Source organism: Siniperca chuatsi, linkage group LG10, assembly GCF_020085105.1.
Source record: "Siniperca chuatsi isolate FFG_IHB_CAS linkage group LG10, ASM2008510v1, whole genome shotgun sequence".
Taxonomy (NCBI): domain Eukaryota; kingdom Metazoa; phylum Chordata; class Actinopteri; order Centrarchiformes; family Sinipercidae; genus Siniperca; species Siniperca chuatsi.
This window is the reverse complement of record NC_058051.1, coordinates 23885002-23908902: the sequence shown is the minus strand read 5'-3', so window position 1 is coordinate 23908902 and position 23901 is coordinate 23885002. Positions and strand designations below refer to the sequence as shown.

General features: G+C 37.5%; 3 protein-coding genes across 9 annotated transcripts; 1 reads left to right on the top strand and 2 right to left on the bottom strand.

The window, feature by feature from the left end:
* The first annotated feature begins 12 nt into the window (after positions 1 to 12).
* On the top strand, positions 13 to 7282 carry LOC122883110 (N-fatty-acyl-amino acid synthase/hydrolase PM20D1.2-like). The gene is made up of 13 exons (XM_044211319.1): positions 13 to 380; positions 497 to 583; positions 1707 to 1942; positions 2665 to 2751; positions 2842 to 2975; positions 3468 to 3587; positions 3764 to 3839; positions 5178 to 5239; positions 5325 to 5403; positions 5506 to 5577; positions 5670 to 5835; positions 5928 to 6027; positions 6411 to 7282. The coding sequence occupies exons 1-13, from the start codon at positions 161 to 163 to the stop codon at positions 6538 to 6540; spliced, it is 1569 nt and encodes a 522-aa protein (XP_044067254.1). The 5' UTR covers positions 13 to 160; the 3' UTR covers positions 6541 to 7282.
* Positions 6034 to 9926, bottom strand: LOC122883118. 2 transcript variants are annotated; one of them, XM_044211341.1, is made up of 4 exons: positions 9756 to 9926; positions 8350 to 8428; positions 7877 to 7990; positions 6034 to 6321 (listed from the first exon to the last, which is right to left on the bottom strand). In XM_044211341.1, exons 1-4 carry the CDS (start codon positions 9830 to 9832, stop codon positions 6220 to 6222), a joined length of 372 nt encoding a protein of 123 aa, XP_044067276.1. In that variant the 5' UTR covers positions 9833 to 9926; the 3' UTR covers positions 6034 to 6219. The 2 variants fall into 2 exon arrangements, 1 of the variants encoding a protein (XP_044067276.1); XR_006379564.1 differs by lacking the exons at positions 6034 to 6321; positions 9756 to 9926 and adding an exon at positions 9475 to 9490 and having other exon boundaries at positions 7431 to 8231.
* A 149-nt stretch (positions 9927 to 10075) lies between these two features.
* On the bottom strand, positions 10076 to 19974 carry LOC122883111 (chitotriosidase-1-like). 6 transcript variants are annotated; one of them, XM_044211322.1, is made up of 14 exons: positions 19810 to 19974; positions 15861 to 16032; positions 15183 to 15229; positions 14182 to 14213; positions 13633 to 13659; positions 13287 to 13491; positions 13140 to 13196; positions 12452 to 12617; positions 12213 to 12337; positions 12003 to 12126; positions 11727 to 11909; positions 11483 to 11599; positions 11216 to 11348; positions 10076 to 10960 (listed from the first exon to the last, which is right to left on the bottom strand). In XM_044211322.1, the coding sequence occupies exons 4-14, from the start codon at positions 14204 to 14206 to the stop codon at positions 10560 to 10562; spliced, it is 1563 nt and encodes a 520-aa protein (XP_044067257.1). In that variant the 5' UTR covers positions 14207 to 14213; positions 15183 to 15229; positions 15861 to 16032; positions 19810 to 19974; the 3' UTR covers positions 10076 to 10559. The 6 variants fall into 6 exon arrangements, with proteins under 6 accessions (XP_044067257.1, XP_044067259.1, XP_044067256.1 ...); XM_044211324.1 differs by lacking the exon at positions 13633 to 13659; XM_044211321.1 differs by lacking the exon at positions 15861 to 16032.
* Between the last annotated feature and the right edge of the window lie 3927 nt (positions 19975 to 23901).

Below are 23901 nucleotides of genomic sequence, written 5' to 3'. Positions count from 1 at the left end.
ACTACATGTCATGAGGCTGAAAACATTATTTTGTAGGTTACATACAGCATGTGTGACTGTTTGCTTTCAGGCCAGCAGGTGGCTCTGATTCAACAGTCCAAAACTAATTCAGTCTGCACATAGTCACAGTAAACAAGTTCCGCTTTCACAACAAACCACGATGTCAGACTCGGGGCCAAAATTCAAAATAGTCAAGTTTTTAAAGCTTATTATTAGTAGCTTCGTCATTACGGTCGTGCTGTTATTTACTATAGCATCTATCAGGACTTTTTCACTGGACGTAAATGTCGGACTTCAACTCGCCCACTGGGAAAAGACGAATAACATCTCGCTTATCATAGACCACCACAGGAGAGAAGAGCTTCTTGCTAATTTTAAAGGTAACGTTAGTTTTTGCTTGCTAGTCGGTAAACTGAAAGTAGCTTAATGAAATGTGGAGAAGCCACCGCTGACAGACATGTTACGCTAGGTTAACTATCTCTGTTCATTCATCCAGAGGCTATCCGGATCCCCACAGTGTCATTCTCACCGACGGAGAGCAACACCACCGCGCTGCTTGAATTTGACAGGCTCCTCCGAAAAGGTAACGTAAAGCTGGCCACTAAACGATGTGAGACACAGTTTTATGTAACGTTACGCAGTCACGTGTGTTCACCTTGTAGTTTAACGTTACAATGCTTCCAGACTGTAACACGACGTGACTCACTGAGCTAACGTTAGCTACGTAGATGTAACGGCTAGTGCCGTGCTTTCCCCAGTCTCCACTGTCAGTTAATTCCCCCCTCATGACTGAGGATTTGTTTATAACGCACAGTAGAGCCAAATCATGCCATCAAATTCTTTAAGGAAGGTTTTCTACAATTTATAATCAAAATTGTATCACTCTAAGTTACAGGTGTCAGCAGACGTCTAAGGGAAAGGGATGGCTTACAGTCTTTTAACCTATGCGACATTTTCATAAAGGTTTCTCAATAAACTTTAAATGTTTGTAAGTTAGTTATGTCGTTGTATATTCCAAACCAATTCATATATTTATTAAGCTATGCTCCAGTGCTCAAATATACAATATGATTGCAACTAAGAGTTATTTTCTGTATTGATGAATCTGCCAATTATTTTGTTGATCAATAAATTATTCACTTTGTCTATTCTCTTTGCTTGTTTTGTCCAACCAACAGTCAAAAACACAAAGATATTCAGTTTATTATCATTTAAGAAAAACAAAATCACCTCATTTAAGAAACTAAGCAAATATTTGGGAAGCAATGAATCAATTATCAAAATACCTGCCAGTTGTTGATCGACTAATTGTTTCAGCTCTATATATTGTAGAACAAAATATTTGTAATTTAGTATTGTTCTTTTATAATGTTTCAGGGACTCACAGGAGACAGATTAAAAAAAATAATGGTTACCACTGAAGAAACAGAGACTTGGATATCTTTTAGTCCCTAGTATGGGTTAAGCTCCGAAGACGCTGAATCCTACATTTGACATAATCCGAACAATACCATCTTTTTGTTAGACCCACCCTGACTGAGAAAACCCCACATGTTTCAACCTTCATGCCACACAGGCCAATACAGGCTTTGTGGTAAAGATAAACCTGACCTTTGAAAATAACCTCAGGGTTATTTTAGCAGACTCTAGAGAATGTGTAAAATAAGAGTTCCCCCTTTAAGCTTGTATTATTCTTCCTGTGTCAGCCTTCCCAACAGTTTTCTCTTCAAGCTTGGTTCATCATGAATTAGTCGCCAACTACAGCCACCTGTTTTGGGTGCAAGGATCACAGCCTGACCTGGTGCCATACCTGCTGCTGGCCCACATTGATGTAGTACCTGCCTCAGAGTCGGATGGCTGGGAGGCCCCACCATTTTCTGCCAAAGAGATAGATGGCTTCATCTATGGTAGAGGGACCATAGATGACAAGAGCCCTGTAATGGTGAGAGAACAAGTGATATTTTGTGTGATCTTGCTGTTAAACTGTGGAGGGTTTTAAGGGCAGAAGCTAAATATATAAATACATAATAATTATATAATTAATAATGCTTAAATAAATGAATAAACAATATTACAGACTCAGCAGGCTCAAGCGATCTGATCTAAAAAAAGCATAGGAATTCGCCTCCATCTATTCAGTTACAGCCAACATATCTACCATTGTAGCATGCAAGATTTCATTATGATCCGCACCGGTTGCTACCATCTTGAATTATGCAAACAGTAGATTCAAGTTCAACCACCAATCGCAGGGCAGAGTCCGCCACCTGACTTTTGATGGATGCAGTTGACAGATTTATTTTGCTGCAGCAAGTTACACTATGGATAAATAAAAGTATATATAAATAAAATTATATAAATAAAATTATAAATAGATAAATAATTGTGTGAATAAATAAATGTATGAATGAATAAATAAATATACATGTGTAAATAGATAAATATGTATACATATATATAAATAAATACACAAATAAACACAAGTAACATTTATATATTTTATTATATAATTATATATTTATTAAGCATTAAATTATATAATTATATATTCATTTAGTATATTTAGTATCAACCCATAAAACCCTCCATATTAAACAGAGTTGAGTTATATACTTACCTTTCATGTGCCAGCCAGGCTAAACTGATATGCTTTTTTTCTTCCAGGGAATACTTCAGGCACTGGAGTATTTGCTGATAAAAGGCTATGCACCACGCAGAGGATTTTACATCGGTCTTGGTCATGATGAAGAAGTACTTGAACTATTCAACTTTTTGAAATTGTGACCTTAAATGAGATTTAAAATACCATATTTGAATGTCTTTCAATATTTCTTTTTAAAGGTCAGTGGTTACAAGGGGGCAATGGGCATGGTGCGTGTACTGAAGCAGCGTGGTGTGCAGCTGTCGTTTGTCCTGGACGAGGGCCTGGCTGTACTCGATGGAGTCATCAGTGGTCTTGAAGGACCTGCTGCTCTGTGAGGACCTGCCATGCTCTAGTGCAGTGGTTCTCAAACTTTTTCTGTCACGCCCCCCTTCAGAAGCTGAAAAAAGTTCATGCCCCCCCACCCCAGCAACAGTTGATTTCTTTTTTTATCAATCATTAACAATACTGGCAATTGAAATAAACAAAAGATTAGCAAAAAAAAGCCTTGCTAGCATCAGAGCACTTTTGTTTGTTTATGTCACCACATGAATCATATTCATGCAACTTTAGGTCTGCTCAACACCTCCCTGCAGTGTCTCTACGCCCCCCAGTTTGAAAACCACTGCTCTAGTGTAACAGCTCAGCATGATTAAATTTGCAGCTTTTGCATGGTAAAAAATAAATAATTTGGCCAAGCTTGACATCACAACAGAAGCTTATCCTTAAAATTTTATGTCTCCGTTAAATTACATAAAAAGATATAGGTGATTGATCGACATTTGTTGTAAATTCTGTGTTTTATGTGTGTGTACGTGTTTTGTAGAATTGGCATAAGTGAAAAGGGTTCGGCCACGGTAAAGCTCAGTGTGTCTATGGTCCCAGGTCACTCCTCACTGCCTCCCAGTGAGACCACCATTGGGATCTTGGCTGCAGCAGTCAAAAGGTGAGAGGAACATTTTCTTCAAATTTAGATTTTTAGCTCATTTAATTCCTTATGATGAATTCTGGTTAGTCTCTGTGTTCATGCTGTATCATATGTTTAACTACATTCTACATTTTTACTACTCCACGAACAAAGACAAAATCTAAGACTTGGACTGTCTCATGCTATTTCCTCAGACTAGAGGAGAACCCCATGCCAAGATTGTTTGGTTATGGGCCTGAACGTGAAACCTTTGAGCATCTGGCTCATAAGGTAAGAGGAACCAACTACTTGTCCACTACTCATCACTAGGCATGTCACAGTTATTACATGATCACCTGATCGTGACTATTACAGGTGACCATGATCATTTTGCACAATTGTTAGATTCCACAATCAAGGGAATTTCAAGCCAATGTTAGAAATGTTGCAACAAATACAATGTGAATTAGGTTGAAGCAAATAAACTGTCCACCTGCGTATAAGGTTTCAATGCCTGGGAAAAAAACATGGGAAAAAAAGAGCTTGGCTATCTAGACCTTATGGCTATTGGTCAGGTTCTTCAGGTGTTTCAGCTCATATGGCACAGTATTCCTTGCTGGAGATCATTTACAGACAGTCTTTTGCTGCTTAATTTCATGTTTAAACCCAGTTTAGAATTGTTGTGTAATGTAAATGGACCAAACAGCTTATCTGTCATGTAATATTCACTACATCATCATTCATTTGTTATTTACACATTTCCATTGCCTATTTGTTGCATAAACTCTTAAAGGAGAAAAACACCTCAAGCGAGTGTAAAGCCTTTTTAGCAATATTGTGGAAGTTTTGTCAAATATGTGTCACTTCCATCCAGCTTTTCTAATTAAATAATTTGCATAAAAATGGAAACAGGGCTTTGTGTTTCCCCATTATACTTTAACCACTTTTTTTCATTACATAAGGTAGGCTTATACAACAGTTTGAGAACAAGTTATTTGAAATAAATCTATGTGCATTACAGCCAGAGTTTTATTTGAAGCTGGCTTAGATACAGGGCTTTATTTCTAAAAGTATATTTGGTCATATTTTAGTATGAAGCCTCATTGTTTTCTGATCTGCTTCCGTTTGCCTTTTGCATTATGTTATTAATACAAGCTCAACACTTCATTTATCTGTTTCAAAGCCCTCTAGCATTTCAGTGGACAGGATCCCTTCATTTCCTTTTATTGTGAAACATTTACAGGACCGTGTTGTGAAAAATTCATTGACATGCACGGTTCCCGTACAATACTTGAGGCAAATTGGGTTATATAAATAAATTGACATGATTTGAATACTTCAAATGTAGCTATTATAACGAAATAGCATGATTATGTTGTTCTATAAATGAAAGCAATGGAAATGTACTTTATGTTAGCATGCACATTATTTGACAGGCATCAGAAGTTTATCCACTATTGTTCTCTGCCACCCCCCGCCTGTATTTGGGGCCGGCCGTTATTTGTTCATGGCGGCCACAGCCATTATTTGAGACCCGGCAACTAAAATGTCATGATTGTGAGAGCCCTACTCATCACAACTAGTAGCATGTTAGAGCTCTCCCTTTTGTTACTCATTCTTTGACTTCAGTTCGGGCTCCCATTGAAGTTCATATTGTCGAATTTGTGGCTGTTCTCCCCACTCCTTGGCAGGTAATTACATCCTAAAATTCATTCAGCATGTTTTCTTCTGATAGTGTCAATTGGAATAAATCAGTTAGTATGTTTTATGTTGCAGGGTACTTGAAAGAAAACCAGTCACTAATGCTCTTGTAAGGACAACCACAGCAGTCACCATGTTTAATGCAGGAGTGAAGGTACAGTTATTAATTATGAAATCATAGGTTATTCACAGGAAATTACATTGCAAGCAATTCAGTTTTCCTTAGAAAAATCTTAAATTCTTTCCCTCCGTGTAGGTGAATGTCATCCCCTCCCTCGCTGAAGCTTACGTAAATCTACGAATTCACTCAGCACAGTCATTACAAGAGGTAGAGCCATTACTTTGATTCTCCCTTTTGAGAATTCCTGACATCTCACCATGAATATTCTGAATTGAATAAGCTGTGCGGTCCTTGTCTAGGTCTTGGACCTCATCCAGTCTACAGTGGGAGACCAGCGAGTGAAGATAGAGCTTGTTGATGGGTTTGACCCTCTGCCTGTCAGTTCTGCTGATGAAAAGTCCCTTGGCTTCCAGATCATTAAGAAAACTGTGTTGGACATGTTTCCAACAGTTACAGTTGCTCCAGGTAGAATCTATATTGATTTAATTGTAGAAAAAATGTGGTTATTAAGGCCAAAGTATTCCATGTGGGTTTTGATATAACATTTGAATGTGCAGGTATCTGTATTGGGAACACAGACAGTCGACACTTCAGAGACCTGACCAATGATATTTATCGCTTTGCCCCTGTCTGGTTTAAACCAGGTGATGCTCAGAGGTAAGAATCTAGTATGTCTAACACTGAATAAAAATAGTCTTAACAAAACATGCTGCAGTCGTTATAATGCTTGTGCAGAGTAATATCTGGCACACTAGATGGCTGCTTCTTGAACAAAAGTAAATTTTCTGCTGTTGGTCACACGTTTACAAAATTTCTGATGTAACGTGTGACCTACTTGTACTGTTCAGACTAAAAGTTCTTCTTGAACAAATATTGTAAGAAGAGTTTTATGTATAGAACCGACCTTTTGCCCAGTTTATCCCTCAGCTTTGGTAATAAAAAGCCATTATCCTGCAAGAACAGTAAGAGAGAATCGAATGAAGGAAACATATTTTCTTCTTCTTAGATACCATAAATTAATTTCTTTTTCTTTTTCTTAGATTCCATGGCATCAATGAAAGGATTTCCAAAAAGAACTACGAGGAGCTCGTCGTATTTTTCTTTAGTCTGATTCAAAACTGTGACATTCAGAAGCTCCCTGAGCCTCACAGCTCTGTCCATGAACTCTAAGGAATAGACAGTATGGGTAACAAGTCTGAATAATTTCAACAGCACCCAACGGGATCTTGACTTAATGTATAGTCACTAAATTTCAAACAAAATTATGTGATTGTGTATTTTAAAGCCAGGCGGTACAATTTTCCATTGTCATTTTAGATTTACAGTAAACCATGGACTCTTTTCAATCGTGTTTGATGACATACATTAATCAACTTGTAGTGATGAAATGATCATAGGATAACTATGTGGTGCTCCTTTACATTTGTGATTAGGATTTTGTGGTAGAATGCTGTGATGATTTTTGAATTTAAAATCATGATGGTATGAAATAAATTTGTTGTTGGGTTGCTAATAATACTGTAGTACTTAAAAACTTGAAATTATGATGGTACATATACTGTATCTTCAATGAAATGACTTCATAAATATTTTTTGGCTGCTCATAACAGACAATATAAAAATATCCTGCTTACTGTGGAAATGCTGAATTGTGATGTTTAAAAATGTATTTTATTTATTTGTTGTTGATTCAAGTACAGTAGTTTTTAAAGAATGCTGTACTATCACTGACAGACTTGTTAAAATGAATCTTGATTTGTAAAGGTATTTGCACACAATCTTGAGACAGGCATTGTTTAAAAGTACAACAAATAACTTTTAATGATGTGCTTGTTGTCATGTGATATATTTGACAATATCTAATTCTGTACTTATTGTACAGTACACTTATGAAATAAAAATTTCCCCTTAATATATGTTGAATTTAAAAACAAAACAAAAGGTTAGTTAGACGTGTGCTATCTAACTAAGAGGTATTCAGCTACACTATAAAGCAACACTGTAAAGCAAACCTAGAAGACAGCTTTTCTCTTAACAGTGAAGAATAGAAAATATAGAGAACAGCTTTTAGTAATACACCTTTTGTGTTAATAAGTATGAACTACCACTCAAGGATAGTAAAATTAATAATGCATGCACATTTAGGACCAGTTACAACATTTGCAGTTATCTAGGTAGACTAAACCAGAGGGGCATTTTTGGACATAATTGTAATGTTATTGAAACAATTGTAAAATTGGTCTTTTTCTGACAGAATTTTGTATCAGGTTTCCTGGCAGAGGTCGTTGTGGTGGTGGTGGTAGTTGTAGTGGTTATGGTTGAAGTTTCAGAGCCATGGTCTGTGGGGTCTATAGGTGGAATCTCTGGATTTGGAGTAGTTTGAACATTATTCCTAGGTTCCTTGGCAGTGGTCATGACTGGAACTTAAGAGTTAATAAAATCTCATTAAAATGTCACTGCCTTTCTACAGGATCGGATAGACACTTTTCACAACCTTCAGGTTTACCTGAAACCAGAAAGCTATGCGGATGGCCGACGAGATGGTATTTGCCCTGGTTACATCCAGATTCATAGACCAGACAAAGACTCCTCCAAAGTTGTTTTCAGTTAGGTAGTTGATCTGAGAGAATACAAAAGAAAAAGATCAACAGCTGAAGTCATGATCACACATCAGCTGTTTAACTGGATTTGTGTACAACTAGTTGTTTTCTAAAGAATTATAGGCATTAAACAAATGGCTACCTTAGCATTAATGCTGTCTTTGTTGTCAAAGCCGACCCACTGATTTACTGAGGTGTCATATGGAACTTTCTGTTCTTAAATCCGCTTAAACAGTTTTTTCTTTTAAGATTAAGACAAACCTGAAAGGAAGGGTTAAATCTCAAATCCCACATATTTGCATCATCAGAAACTTGACACACCATATCTGTATGTATGATTACACTATTGATTTAAATAGATTAGAGATTCCAGTTTAACCTCATAATAGGACCAGAAGCCTGCCTCCTTGGTGTAACAGCCTGCATTGCCAGCACCACTGATTGGTGCTCCAACTTCACTGAAATGAGAGGACAGGGTAAAGATTCACCCATATGCACATATCCCAAATTTAGCTTTTCAGCAGGTATCCCTGGTCCTGCCAATATTGCATTGTATAGTCCTGAAATGTTGAGAAAAATATATGGTTAATGTGAGCAACAATTCCCCTTTTTCTGAGTACACAAATCATTTATCACAAAGAATTCCGTCATTAGAGTCAAATATAAACCAAAAGGATAAACTGTAAGATAAAAGTCCCAAGTCTGGTATCTTTTTGTTAGCATGCTTGTTGGAGCTTCTTTAAGAAGTCCACAAGGAAATGTTCTGTCATTACTTATACCCCTTTGTAGACTGGCAGTCACTATGGGGGAATAGTCAGTACTGTACTGATATAAAAAATATTTGTTCTCTCCATAGACTGTTAATTCTTCTCTTTTAAAGACTGGCTGCAAGATCAAAAAGTGGCTTTTGGTTGTTGTGTTTGGCATATGTCACTACTGACTATTGGTATTATGATTATGCAACTTTAAACAATATGCTATTTATAAATGGCATGCCAGTTGTTTTTCAATGAGAGCTACCAGCTGGCAGAACAGATAGTTTATACTACTAATTGGACTGGCAAATATTGTTCCTCAATATCAATGTTCTTTATCTCCCATTCTAGAAAGTCGTGTGCTTTTCTGTCTTTCCTAAATTGATAGTTGTGATAGTTTTTACTTTTCCTGTCTTTTTTTAAAATCACTGGAAGTAACACTAGAAGTAAACAGTATTGTATCACATCATGAAATAACCAACAGCTACAGAGAAAATCAGGAAACATAAATAATGACCGTACAAATCATACCACTCAGGACGATGCAGTCTCATCAGTACAAATAATAAAGTTGTTCATCTAAAATTCAAACACACATATAGTAAAGCATCAAATACAAAAATCTAAGTTTTTAGATGGTCACCCCTTCTGATAGACTGTTTAGGTTATTTTTTATTTCACCATTTTAATTCTATTTAATTCCCCACCTTATTTTAGTGTTTACGTACAAACTACTTTAATGTGCTCACCTTGATTTAGTTTTCAGTTCTCTTTTCCCCCCACACGAAAACACCTACACCTGTGTCTCAGAACATACACCCCCCCATCACCCCATCCCCCGTCTGTTTCTCTCTCCCTGTATCTGTCTGCTCTGTTGACTTTCTTCATCAGCTGCATGTTTTAGAAAGTTTACCCGCGATTCCATTTTCATGGCAGCAGGTGAGCCACATGTGAAGGAGGCTTGTTGTTACTGACGTAGCCTATAAGTGTACTTAGGACCGGGGACAAGGGAGAGAGGTGGAACGGTTACCTCTGCTGATTATGTCGTGTCTGGGCTTGGCCCGCAGCATTTTTCTTGACCAAAAAATAATCAATAGTTCTCTTCATTTTTAATTATGTTTTAAGGCTGTGATGTTGCTCGCGATTTCTCTCATTTGCTCGCTAGGAATGTGGGAGGAGTACAGGGCGGGAGGCGTACAGGGCATGCACAGCACATGCAGACCTGCTAAATTTCAGTTGCTCCGGTGCGACCAATGAAAATGTTTAGTCCCACTTGACAGTACCTTGTTAAGTAGCTGTTTAATATCAACCAGCATTGCTTTAGTTTGTTCAGTAAACAGAAATACTGAGTTGCGTTGTCTTGGAAACTTGTGGTATTTCATCATTATTCATTTATTGATTTAGTAATATTACACTACATTACATTTAGACTTACATTTCATAAATATATGCAATATGCAACAGCAGTGTCATTATGTAAGACAAATCCAATCAGGCAATGACTAAATATAAACCAACAAGAACACACCCATACAATAGAGTTAGATACACCAACAATGATATATGTATGCAACAAGCATATGATTAAGTAGGGCATGTCAATTTAAGTGATGGCAGTCCAAAAATATAATGACAGACATGGATGGGAAGTGTAGATTAGTGAGGCCTAAAAAGAAGCAACCATAACCATTATTAAGAATTGTTTCCACATATAACCCAACAGTGAAAAATCTGAAAAAATTATACATATGACAGCTTTTGACACTAGCCCCCTTTTGTTGATAAGATTAAATATTACCACTTATGGAGAGTAAAATGATTCATGTGCAACTCTTTAGGGCCAGTCGCAGCATTTGCAGCTTTGTTTAAAGATCAAACCTGGTTGGCATTTTTGGATGTAGGTTATCTGACCGGCACAGTTGTAAAAAGAATTTGGGTCATCAGGGTTGGTGTAAACCCCATCGCTCTTTCCATCACAGGGGTTTCCAGTGGGTACTTTAGTGGGTGTTGTTGTGGTAGGCCAGTCGCAGCATTTGCAGCTTTGTTTAAAGATCAAACCTGGTTGGCATTTTTGGATGTAGGTTATCTGACCGGCACAGTTGTAAAAAGAATTTGGGTCATCAGGGTTGGTGTAAACCCCATCGCTCTTTCCATCACAGGGGTTTCCAGTGGATACTTTAGTGGGTGTTGTTGGGGTTGTGGTTGTGGGAGTTGGAGTGGTAAGGCCAGGAAAATCTGAAAGAATGAGATTCAGATATTGTGTTAATTGGTCTTTAACCCTGCTTGAACATCTCATCACATCTGAATATCACTGAGCATGACTGCTGAGATTTCTAAATAGAACAAGCACACATTTGCACCCTGCATAATAAAAGTAATAAAATGAAATAAAAGGTGATTATATTAATGCTGATGGCATTAAATCAAATACACACTAAAAACCACTACCCCATGACAGGATAGGATAGATAGTTTTTGCATTTTGGTTACCTGGAACCAGGAGTTTATGCAGGTTGCTGATGAAGGGGTAGTTGCCCTGTTTACAGAACTGTCCGTTAAAGTCATCCAGGTCCAGAGACCAGACAAAGGCCCCTCCAAAGTTGTTGTTTTTTAGGTAACTGACCTGAGAGGATGAGGAAGAAAACACTTCAACACATGATGTCATGCTGACAAAATATCTATTGAAACAGATTTGTGTACAACCAGACATTTGCAATGGAATTACTGAGTAATAGTTTGAATTAAACAGATGATTACCTTAATATCAAGGCTGGTGTTGTTGTCAAATCCAACCCACTGATCTTTTGTTTTTGCATATGGAACTCTCTGATCAGGTATCAGATGGATTGTACTCTTTCTAACATAAAGGCAAGTCTGAAAAGAAGGTTCAAATGTCACATTTAAATGTAATGTATTAACATAAACAGACATTTGTAAAAGTGGTTTGCCTACAAAAAGGCTATTGATATAAATTAATTATATTCACAGCTTGCGGTTTTACCTCATATGAAGCCCAGAATCCTTCTTCACCGGTGAAGTGACCTTCTTTACCAGGACCACTGGCTGGTGCTCCAACATTGCTGAATGCAGAGGAGAGGGTAAAAACTCTCCCATATGCCGCTAACCCCAGGTTTAGCTTTTGTGAAGGTGCCCCCTTGTCCCGCCAATACTTCATGGCAGAGTCCTAAAATGTGGAGAAAAAAACCCAATTAGGATGAGAAGACATCTCTAAATAGAAAGGTGTTTCGGCAGTTGAAATATGAATCCCTGTACTTGCAGTGTTAGAGTAGATTTTGTCTCCAGTGTCTCGGGATCCTCTGTATAAGGGGCTGTGATGTCCTGTGACACTTTCCCAGGGGCCGTGAAAGTCAAATGTCAGCACATTAATGAAATCCAGGTACCTGGTAAAATGCAGAAGAGTAAGTTCACCAAAACATGACGAAAGCTAATGATGGGTATAAAGTCAAGAATTTCTCGTTTGTTTCACGTGGCAATCTGTGCGACTTCATAACTGGCATCGATGGTTGCTCTCTCAGCAGAGACACTAGCAGTGACGATTAATCTGTCACGGTTAGTTGCTGTTCCCTCAGCCACAAAGGCCTCTTTGAGCTCCTATACAACACAGAAGCATGGTTCAGTCTCAGTTAAGTATACAATCTTATATTTTCATACAGTATGGCATATTTCTGACAGTGTCTGCCCCAGAAGAAAAATTCAGGATCTGACCTTGCACAGTTGTGTAAATCTCTGCTTATCCCGTGGTTGGCTTCTAGCTCCTCTGGGGTACCTCCAGTCAAGGTTTAGCCCATCAAACCCAAATGTTCTCATTAGTGTGATAGCAGACAGGATGAAGTTTGCTCTTTTTTGTTGTGCTGCAACCATTGTACGGAATCTGGTTGTTGAACAAAACAGTTGAACAAAACAGTTCCTTCAAGAAGGCACTTCACATGCTGCATTTAAGGGCCCTGTTTTACTAGTATAAACACAAAGAGCAGTGTCAACACTTTGGTGACCAATTTTATGTGCACATATTTGTGTGATTATTTTCCAGCAATCTGCGTTTGGTTTCACATAATGTAATGAAGGTATCGGGTATAAATATTTCTGCTGGTTGGACTATGTTTAAGTGTGTATTTGCATTATTATGTAGTTGCTAAAAATTATAAAAAACACATTTTGTTTGTGTCTGCTGATGGATTCATGAAATGAACTTATTTATGTAATTAATTACCAGAATCTCACCATGTGCTACCTCATTTGTATGAAACCATGCATGCTGTGCAAAGCACAAAAATACTGCATGAATGGGCAAAGTTTCATGATCAGGAAAATACCAACATGTTGAAGTACTGCTTACACACACTGTCTTTGCATTGGCACAAAAAAGGCCTAAATGTTCTTGTAAGTAACTTACTTTGTTGTGTCAAATGTCAAGCCACCAACCGCCAACAGGGTTTTGAGCAGTGGATTTCTGTGGGAGCATAAAAGTTTAGTAATTATTATTTAACAAAACACAAAATTCAACATAATTTCCACAATATTTCTAGGCTAAAGCGCTGACCTGGTTTTGAGTCCAGTAAAGGACTGATAGCGTTGTATGTCAGTTTCACTGCTGGGGACCAGCTGATGTTGGTTGTTAATGTCAGAAAAGGCATAGATCAGATGGGTGCACTGGTTTGGATCGATATCTGACACAGTAAACCTCCCGTCCTCTGCTCTATTTTCAGCCAAGCTGTTATAGTAACACACCAGCCTGGAGGAAGAGGCTGAGACATGGAAGAAAATTATGGTGGTTTTATTCAGTTTTTGAAGACATCAATTATATCAAGATCCTTGTTTACCAACAATTGTTGACTTGGAGACATTATTTATTTGTTAGTAAGATTGTTTATTTGTTATAAACTTACCCAAACTGGCAATGATCAAACAGAGACCTTCAAAGTGAGAGACGTGGTCAGTATTAGGTTAAAAACAAAGCTTAAGAGGTCATTTCACCCAAATCACAAATTTTAAAAAACCCACAGGTTTTCTCACTCACTTAAGTTGGTCTCTAGCATTACAGATATGTTTGGTTTTATTTGTCCAGGTTAATGAGATATTGCTCTTTGAGATGTCTGAAGCCACCCCAATACATTGGAATTTCGTTTTACATTTGAAAAATGTACAACAGCAACATGTCTATCCAGAAACCCTGTCCCCACTATTCTGGATAATCCACAAACCTCACTGTGCATGTTGTGTGGATTATTCAGAGTAATGGGGACACTTTTTCTTGAAAGATTTGTCAGTGAATTTCCTAAATGCAATTTTTCAGTCATAAGCACCACGAACCAGACTCCATTCACTTTCACCTGCATGGCTAGATACCACTTGAGGTAAGTGAGAACGAAGTGCATTTTTGTGATTTGGGTGAACCGACCCTTAATGGAAACATTTACTTGACCAGTGTGCCTTACCTGCTGTTAAAGTCAGCTTGCACATGATGTTACTATGTGGATAGGCAGAAATAGAAGAAACAGAAAAATTAGTTTAATATGCAGCTAAAAAATAAACACAGAGTGGTTCCCTGAGTATTTTAGCAGTTTAAAGACACTGGTCACTGTCATGTGATGTAATTTTTTTTTCACCTATAGTACAAACATGCCATAATGCGCCACTTCAACAGGACCACACAATATAGTATTAAGTGTAACAGAGCTCACAAATTCAATATTGAGTGCTGCACTTGAATAAGGAGCCTGTTTGTATTATTTCAGAATTTCTCACCCGGAAAGCCAGCTATGGCTAAGTAGAAAACATGTTGTTTAATATTATCTTTATAGTGCTGTGACTGTGGCTTGATTAGGTCTAGATATTGTTACCACAACAAAAAGTTTTTCACTGTTGCCTGTGACAGCTACACACCAAAATATGGCAGACAAGAAATTGAGGTGTAATACCAGTGGAGTACCATCTGAGGGAGCTAATCTGAAAAACATTCTTCTTTTCTTGTGTAAATTAGCACTGCTTGGGAAAGTAGGTCAGTCTCATATTCTGTCATGGTGTGGTGTGTCCACCAGTGCCAAGATGCACCTAGCTGCTGCCAGTGTGTGGGTTTACTTAGAAAAGTATTGGAATGATTATTTTGATGCACGTTGTACACTGCCATTGTGTCTTTGCCATTGATGTGGTCAGCACTCAACCAAAACATTTAAGGGCTATTTTCCAAGAGCATTAACCTAGATAAACACTCAAGTTCCTCATACCACATTTTGGGGCAGATGATTTGTGTTGTGTTATATTACTCAGCAGCATAGCTTAGCATAGATCTGCTTTTACAATGCCACTTTTAAATTAGAGTGAGAATAATGGCAGAAAAATGCAACTGTACCATCTCATAGCATATGTATAGACCAAGCATCTGCTTCAAAAATATTCTGTATCCTCTTTTTACTGGACCCATGATATTTTCACTTACCTTTATCAGGGTAATGGATCAAGTTTCAATCAGTGATCAAACAGCATCTAGAATCATTGAAGAGCATATCAAATTGTTTTATCACAACATACAATCAAGCAGCCACCCACAGTATCAGTCTAAACACTTATGTATAAATGTAGATATAGAAAAGAAAAAGAGCTAGTCTGGCACACCTTTCCAGATGTGTGAGCTAACGGCTGCATTGTAAATTGTCTTCCGTCTTTGTTACAGCTCTGCAATGTCAGTGAAGTGTTTGCTTGGATATCAGATCACTCATATTTTATTGTGTGTTTTAATCCCTTAGAAGATCTGATCAGATCAAGTCTGATCAGACTGAACAGGTTAGTTACTGAATGTTCATTATCAATCACGTTTGATCAATTAATTGCCTGTATCGTGCAAAAACACAGCTTTAAGCCTGAAAATGGTCGTAACATGTACATAATTTGTACAACATACAATAATCATCACATTAGGTACAAACAAATTTAAACGAGAAAAAGTATGTACAGTGCCAGCTGGTTCAACCCCCCTCCATGAAATGTGTCTAGTTTAGCAAGCGAGTTAGTTAGAGGGATGGCAATATACATAGCAACAACTAAGAAAACAAGAAAACAGAAATAAGAAAACAGTGAAAATGTAGTTTAGTAAAATCAGAGTAAAAGGAATACTTACAAAGATAATGGTGAAAGAAGCATATACCATCTCTCTACTGTGACTGATGGATGACTGGCTGTGCAGTTTTAAATGGGTTAGACAGCTGACAGTCTGGCACTTAAATAGTGTGGGGATAATTAATGCAATGTTGCAGTGTCCAAAGGAATGTCCAATTAGACACTGATGGAATCTGGGACAAAAGAACAAAGTCACCTCATGCCAAGCCCTTGAATTATAATTAAAATTTTATTGAGAGAACCCTCATCATTATTAAAATGCACTATGACTATTTCAGATTACTTTTATTTCAGATTAAGATAAATATGTAGTTCAAAAACAACAAAAGGACCAGCAAACAACACAGCACTCCAACTTTGTTTTTATCATAGTATAATGTCACATTGCAAGTTGTCAGTTGCTTGCAATTGCCTTCGTAAAACTCAACATTTGTACCGAGTGATCGGAAAAATAGAAATACTTGCCCAATATAATACAATAGCACTGCAATAATTCTGTGGTACTTTTTAGTTATTTCCATTTTTTATGGAAATTAAAGCAGATAGGAGAAATTACATACAAGAAAGGTTTCTCTTCACAATTAGTGAAAGACAAAGTAACAACACATGCACAGAAGAAGGCTAGAATTAGTAGAAATGAGCACATCTGCATCATTATGTAAGGTACATGTAATTATACAGTAGTTTAACAGTAAACCAACAAGAACACAAAGGGGTTTGATTGTTTGATAATAAACAACACTATCATCAAATGAGACATGTCCTAAAAACAATGTCATAAACAACAACACAAATAGCACACACACCCAAATGGGTTAGAAAGACCTACTTCCTTGTTATTACTCTCTATTAATAAATAGTACTGTGAATTGACACACATTGGCTGGAATGAAATACAGTTGCTGCTTTTCCATATGGACCAGAGCAGCATTCTGTTTCTGTACTGCTTTAACTGAATGGGCAGAATAACCAAAAACACTGCTTAATCAGCTAAAGTTGTCCACTCTTGTGATTCCTCTTATCTGGCATGTGTATACAGTGTACTGTAGAAGCAACTGTAGTGGATGAGCATGCCACATCTGATTTTAAAAGACTGATGTACACTCCATATGTATTTTTTATTTTTATTTTGTAAAGATTTTTTGTGGCTTTTTGCCATTATTTGACAGGAACAGCTGAAGAGAGACAGGATATGTGGGAGAGAGAGAGGGGGGATGACATGCAGCAAAGGGCCAACGGTTGGATTCAGACCCTGGCTGCTGCTGTAAGGACTCTACCAGGTGAGATCCAAACAGTGAGTGACTTGGAAGGACAAAGAGAGAGAGAAACTCTATTTAAAAGATGCATTATGAAGTTACTTTACCAGAGCCCTCTGCTCAGCACCACAAGACAAAAGAGCAGCTCCTTCTTATTTTTCCTGACTTTTAATGGCTTACAGCAGCACCAGTCAAGGGTGACTTATTAAGTTTGCCTTTATATTATTTTTATGAAATTTTTAATTTTTAAGAAATAATCTCGTCAAAAGAGTTTGAAACAATAATGCACCTCAATTTCTTTCCCCAGCTTTGAAATCCACAGTCAAATGAACCTTAACAATAACCTTGATAATACTGTTCCAAATACTACAGAACTAGTTTACGAGACAGTTTTGATCCCTATAATACATTATATTACGATATGTAAAGAATCTTAAATTGGATGGTGATCTCTGTGAAGCACTGCATCCAAATGCGTCTTCACATTAAAGAGGCTCAATCAGTAATCACATTTACTGTAGTAAAGATTATTGCATCACATCACGAAATAACCAACAGCTACAGAGAAAATCATAAAAAGTAATGACCATACAAATGATACCACTCAGGATGATGCAGTCCCATCAATAGGTACAAATAAGAAAGTTGTTTATAAAAAGGGTTTACAATCTATTTCTTAATTCAAACATACATATACTATAGCATCAAATTTAAAAATCCATGGAGCTTATGGAAATCCATCTGGAAATGTTAATGCTAATATTTGATGTGTAAATTGTGTTTTCAGTTATCCACCTAAGTGTAGATTAGTGAGGCCTAAAAAGAAGCAAGCATAATGATTATTAAGAATTGTTTCCACATATAGCTGATCAGTGGAGAATCTGAAAAAATTATACATATGACAGCTTTTGACACTGCTCCCCTTTTATTGATAAGATTAAATATCACCACTGATGGAGAGTGAAATGATTCATGTGCAACTCTTTAGGGCCAGTCACAGCATTTACAGCTTTGTTTAAAGATCAAACCTGGTTGGCATTTTTGAATGTAGGTTATCTGACCGGCACAGTTGTAAAAAGAATTTAAGTTGTTTGGGTTGGTGTAAACCCCATCGCTCTTTCCGTCACAGGGGTTTCCAGTAGATTACCTGATGTTAGAGTTAGCTTGCGCATGTTGTTGCTATGTGGATGAGCAGAAATAGAAGAAACAGAAAATGTGTTTAATACGCAGCTAAAAAATATAAACACAGAGTGAGTATTTTAGCAGTTGAAAGACACTAGTCACTGTCATATAATGTACATTTTTTTTTACACCTGTAGCACAAATCAGACACACAACAATGCACCACTTCAGCAGGACCACACAATGTAGCATTAAGTGTAACAGAGTTCACAAAGTCAATATCGAGTGCTGCACTTGATTCAGGAGCCTTGTTTTTTGCATTGATTTCTCACCTGGAAAACCAGCTAAGGCTAACTAGGAAATATGTTTTTAAATATTATCTTTATAGTGTTGAGACTGTGGCTTGTTAAGGTCTAGATATTGTTACCTCAACATAAAGTTTCTCATTGTTCCCTGTGACAGCTACACCCTAGAAGGCATACAAGAAGTTGAGGTGTAGTACCTGTGAAGTACCAGTTAAGGAAGATAATCTATAAAATTGCTGCTTTTCTTGAGTGTCAATTAGAATCTTCTTTGGAAAGTAGGTCAGTTTCATATTCTGTCACAGTTTTTTTCCACCAGTGCCAAGACACACCTAGCTGCAGCCAGCCATGGATGTTGTCAGCACCCAACCAAAACTTTTAAGGGATATTTTCTAAGAGCATTAATCTAGATAAACACACATAAAGTTCCTCATACTCTCTTATTACTCAGCAGCATTGTTTAATGACCGACTTTTGCAATGCCAATTTTAAATTAGAGTGAGAATAATGGCAGGAAGCTCCTTAGGTGCAGCCCAGCGAGGTTAAAGGAATGCGGAATTTGGAAGCTTTTTTTTTTTTGCAGTTCTCTTATGGCCCACATTTGGCCTTGAATGATGGCATTGACTCAGGATGAGTGTGGCTGCCTAAAGTCAGCCACAGGTCTACTTGCAGCCCCCACAGGTCTGGGCCAAATCGGGGGCCAGTGGAATTAACCACAACTTCACCTTAAATGGGCCAGATATCATGCAGCTAATGGGCACAAATGATAATGACTTGATTCGAACACCCACTGTGTATAATTGCATAACAAGATATTATACAAATATACATTATCATAGTTTTCTTGAATTCTTGATCATTGAGCTGCCCCTCCAAAACCTTAAAAAAAAAACAAACAAACAAAAAAAAAAAAACAGATCTTGAAGGGTTACAATCGGAAGTGTTTCTTGTGGTAGAGCTGGGCTCTCTTCTGCAGTCCCCTTTAATTTGTAAACTAGCTTCACCAATATGCCCATCTGTTCTTTGATAACTTCTTGATTGCAACTCAAACCACCAAATATGCAAAGACTGCTGAAGAAAAGAGAGAATGAAAGAGAGCTGCCAGAAAAGAAAGAGACAAGAATCATGCAAAACCTCATGCAAAGTTTTGAAGGGGTTGAAAAGTGATGTGCAGCTAGCCTTACTGCTTCTGGACAGGTAAGCTATATTTTACTCTGCACTTATAGGCTACGGATATTTGTTAGCCAGCTAGATTTGTTGGTGGTTTTACCTTGATAGCCAGTGTCGAGGTCAGAAAAACCTCTCTCCGAGTTGGTTGATGAGAAGGGATCCACACGAGACCTACAATTGTCTTTTAACTAGTATTTATAATCCTCACAATTATTACAAATATTACAAACAATCTAACAATACAGACAAATACAGATATATATCTGGAGACACAGCACAGAGACCTCTCCAGGCGATCTCCCTGCTATGTCTGAAGCAGCAATACAAAAGTGTATGGTTATATGTCCTCTTGGTACACAATGCTATGTAAATGCCTAAGTTCACACTTCCCATTCCTCTTGATCTTCACCGGCTGCTGCATTCCATTCTCAGGTGTGATCAGAGCGGCTGGTCAGTAAGGAAATGCAAATCACCCCCATGCATTGATCAAGCAACTCATCTCAACAGGGTGCCGACTCCGGCCTGCCAACACATGTGCATACATTCCTTCCCACTCTTTGTCAACCCCAATCACCTCTGTATGTCACCATGGGATTATCATATCCACTTTCTTGTATCTAACTGTTAATTAGATTGCAGTCTATGGTGCAGAACAGCTGCTGACCTGAGATGTTACATTAGTTAGACTTGTACAGAGGCAAACATCTTACATACAAGGTGTACGTAGCACAAACTATCAATCCTACTAACACAGCCCAAGTTTTCATATTTGACACCAGCAACTGCCCAGACGCTTGTCATTTATGGTGGACTTCAGCTTGGTTTGCTGTGTAACGATAGCGGCAAATGTTGTTGTTAGCTGGGTGGCTAGCTAGTATTAGCTGTAGTAATATGTATGTGCTTCATTGTAGCACAGCAGAAAACAGACTCAGTAATGTTAGCTAACTTTACAGCCAAGTGGATGACTGAGAAATGAAACATTAGATAATAATGTTCATCTGTCCTTGCCTAGTTATGAGAAAGAATGCTCCTATCTATCTATCTATCTATCTATCTATCTATCTATCTATCTATCTATCTATCTATCTATCTATCTATCTATCTATCTATCTATCTATCTATCTATCTATCTATCTATCTATCTATCTATCTATCTATCTATCTATCTATCTAGCCAGTAGGACACGACTAGCTAATATTTTCAAACACCATATTCATACTACCATACGGGTGTAATGTATTGTTAGTCTGTGACTTCAATCTATTATTGCTAGGGCTGGGTGATATGGCTTATAAATAATATCTCAATATTTATAGGCCACAAAAACAATATATATCTTGATATACACATTGTCTCTAAAATAACATACCATAAATTCTCAACTAGTGCAAACATAGGATGATCTTAAAGAATATGATGCATGGCTGTAGATTAAACTACCTAACAGTATATAAAATAGTTAAAATTAGCTCAACCTTAAACATCTACAGCAATAAAATGCAACATACACATCAATGCAGCAGTGATATTAATCCAGAAACATCATCTATAATAGTAAAACACTGACAGGGAACATTTTATTGCACAATGAGTACTTGCAGAACTTTTACTTTTAGTGGAGTATTTTCACAGTAGGGTTGGTATTAGTACTTTTGATTAAGTAATGGACCTAAATACTTCTTCCACCTCTGGTTAATGCACCCACAGCCTAACTACACCTGTGTTACCGGCCAAGCCTCCCCCTTTAAGCTTGTTTTAAGATCTTTGTTTAAAGATCAAACCTGGTTGGCAGTATTGGATGTAGGTTGTCTGACTGGCACAGTTGTAAAATGAATTTGGGTTATTAGGGTTGGTGTAAACCCCATCGCTCTTTTCATCACAGGGTTATCCACCACACCCTTCAGATCTGCTAGTGGTAGCTGTTGTTGTGGCTGTGGTAGGGGGAGTTGTTGTGGTTATGGTAGGGGGAGTTGTCATGGGGTTAAACATTTACTTGGCCAGCGTGCCTTACCTGATGTTAGAGTTAGCTTGCGCATGTTGTTACTATGTGGATGAGCAGAAATAGAAGAAACAGAAAATGTGTTTAATACGCAGCTAAAAAATATAAACACAGAGTGAGTATTTTAGCAGTTGAAAGACACTAGTCACTGTCATATAATGTAAATTTGTTTTTACACCTGTAGCACAAATCAGACACACAACAATGCACCACTTCAGCAGGACCACACAATGTAGCATTAAGTGTAACAGAGTTCACAAAGTCAATATCGAGTGCTGCACTTGATTCAGGAGCCTTGTTTTTTGCATTGATTTCTCACCTGGAAAGCCAGCTAAGGCTAACTAGGAAATATGTTTTTTAATATTATCTTTATAGTGTTGAGACTGTGGCTTGTTAAGGTCTAGATATTGTTACCTCAACATAAAGTTTCTCATTGTTCCCTGTGACAGCTACACCCTAGAAGGCATACAAGAAGTTGAGGTGTAGTACCTGTGAAGTACCAGTTAAGGAAGATAATCTATAAAATTGCTGCTTTTCTTGAGTGTCAATTAGAATCTTCTTTGGAAAGTAGGTCAGTTTCATATTCTGTCACAGTTTTTTTCCACCAGTGCCAAGACACACCTAGCTGCAGCCAGCCATGGATGTTGTCAGCACCCAACCAAAACATTTAAGGGATATTTTCTAAGAGCATTAATCTAGATAAACACTCAAGTTCCTCATACCATGTTATGAAAGAAATCTTGCAGAACAGGATGGTTATTACTCAGCAGCATTGTTTAATGACCGACTTTTGCAATGCCAATTTTAAATTAGAGTGAGAATAATGGCAGGAAGCTCCTTAGGTGCAGCCCAGCGAGGTTAAAGGAATGCGGAATTTGGAAGCTTTTTTTTTTTTGCAGTTCTCTTATGGCCCACATTTGGCCTTGAATGATGGCATTGACTCAGGATGAGTGTGGCTGCCTAAAGTCAGCCACAGGTCTACTTGCAGCCCCCACAGGTCTGGGCCAAATCGGGGGCCAGTGGAATTAACCACAACTTCACCTTAAATGGGCCAGATATCATGCAGCTAATGGGCACAAATGATAATGACTTGATTCGAACACCCACTGTGTATAATTGCATAACAAGATATTATACAAATATACATTATCATAGTTTTCTTGAATTCTTGATCATTGAGCTGCCCCTCCAAAACCTTAAAAAAAAAAAAAAAAAAAAAAAACAGATCTTGAAGGGTTACAATCGGAAGTGTTTCTTGTGGTAGAGCTGGGCTCTCTTCTGCAGTCCCCTTTAATTTGTAAACTAGCTTCACCAATATGCCCATCTGTTCTTTGATAACTTCTTGATTGCAACTCAAACCACCAAATATGCAAAGACTGCTGAAGAAAAGAGAGAATGAAAGAGAGCTGCCAGAAAAGAAAGAGACAAGAATCATGCAAAACCTCATGCAAAGTTTTGAAGGGGTTGAAAAGTGATGTGCAGCTAGCCTTACTGCTTCTGGACAGGTAAGCTATATTTTACTCTGCACTTATAGGCTACGGATATTTGTTAGCCAGCTAGATTTGTTGGTGGTTTTACCTTGATAGCCAGCAACTGCCCAGACGCTCGTCATTTATGGTGGACTTCAGCTTGGTTTGCTGTGTAACGATAGCGGCAAATGTTGTTGTTAGCTAGGTGGCTAGCTAGTATTAGCTGTAGTAATATGTATGTGCTTCATTGTAGCACAGCAGAAAACAGACTCAGTAATGTTAGCTAACTTTACAGCCAAGTGGATGACTGAGAAATGAAACATTAGATAATAATGTTCATCTGTCCTTGCCTAGTTATGAGAAAGAATGCTCCCTATCTATCTATCTATCTATCTATCTATCTATCTATCTATCTATCTATCTATCTATCTATCTATCTATCTATCTATCTATCTATCTATCTATCTATCTATCTAGCCAGTAGGACACGACTAGCTAATATTTTCAAACACCATATTCATACTACCATACGGGTGTAATGTATTGTTAGTCTGTGACTTCAATCTATTATTGCTAGGGCTGGGTGATATGGCTTATAAATAATATCTCAATATTTATAGGCCACAAAAAACAATATATATCTTGATATACACATTGTCTCTAAAATAACATACCATAAATTCTCAACTAGTGCAAACATAGGATGATCTTAAAGAATATGAT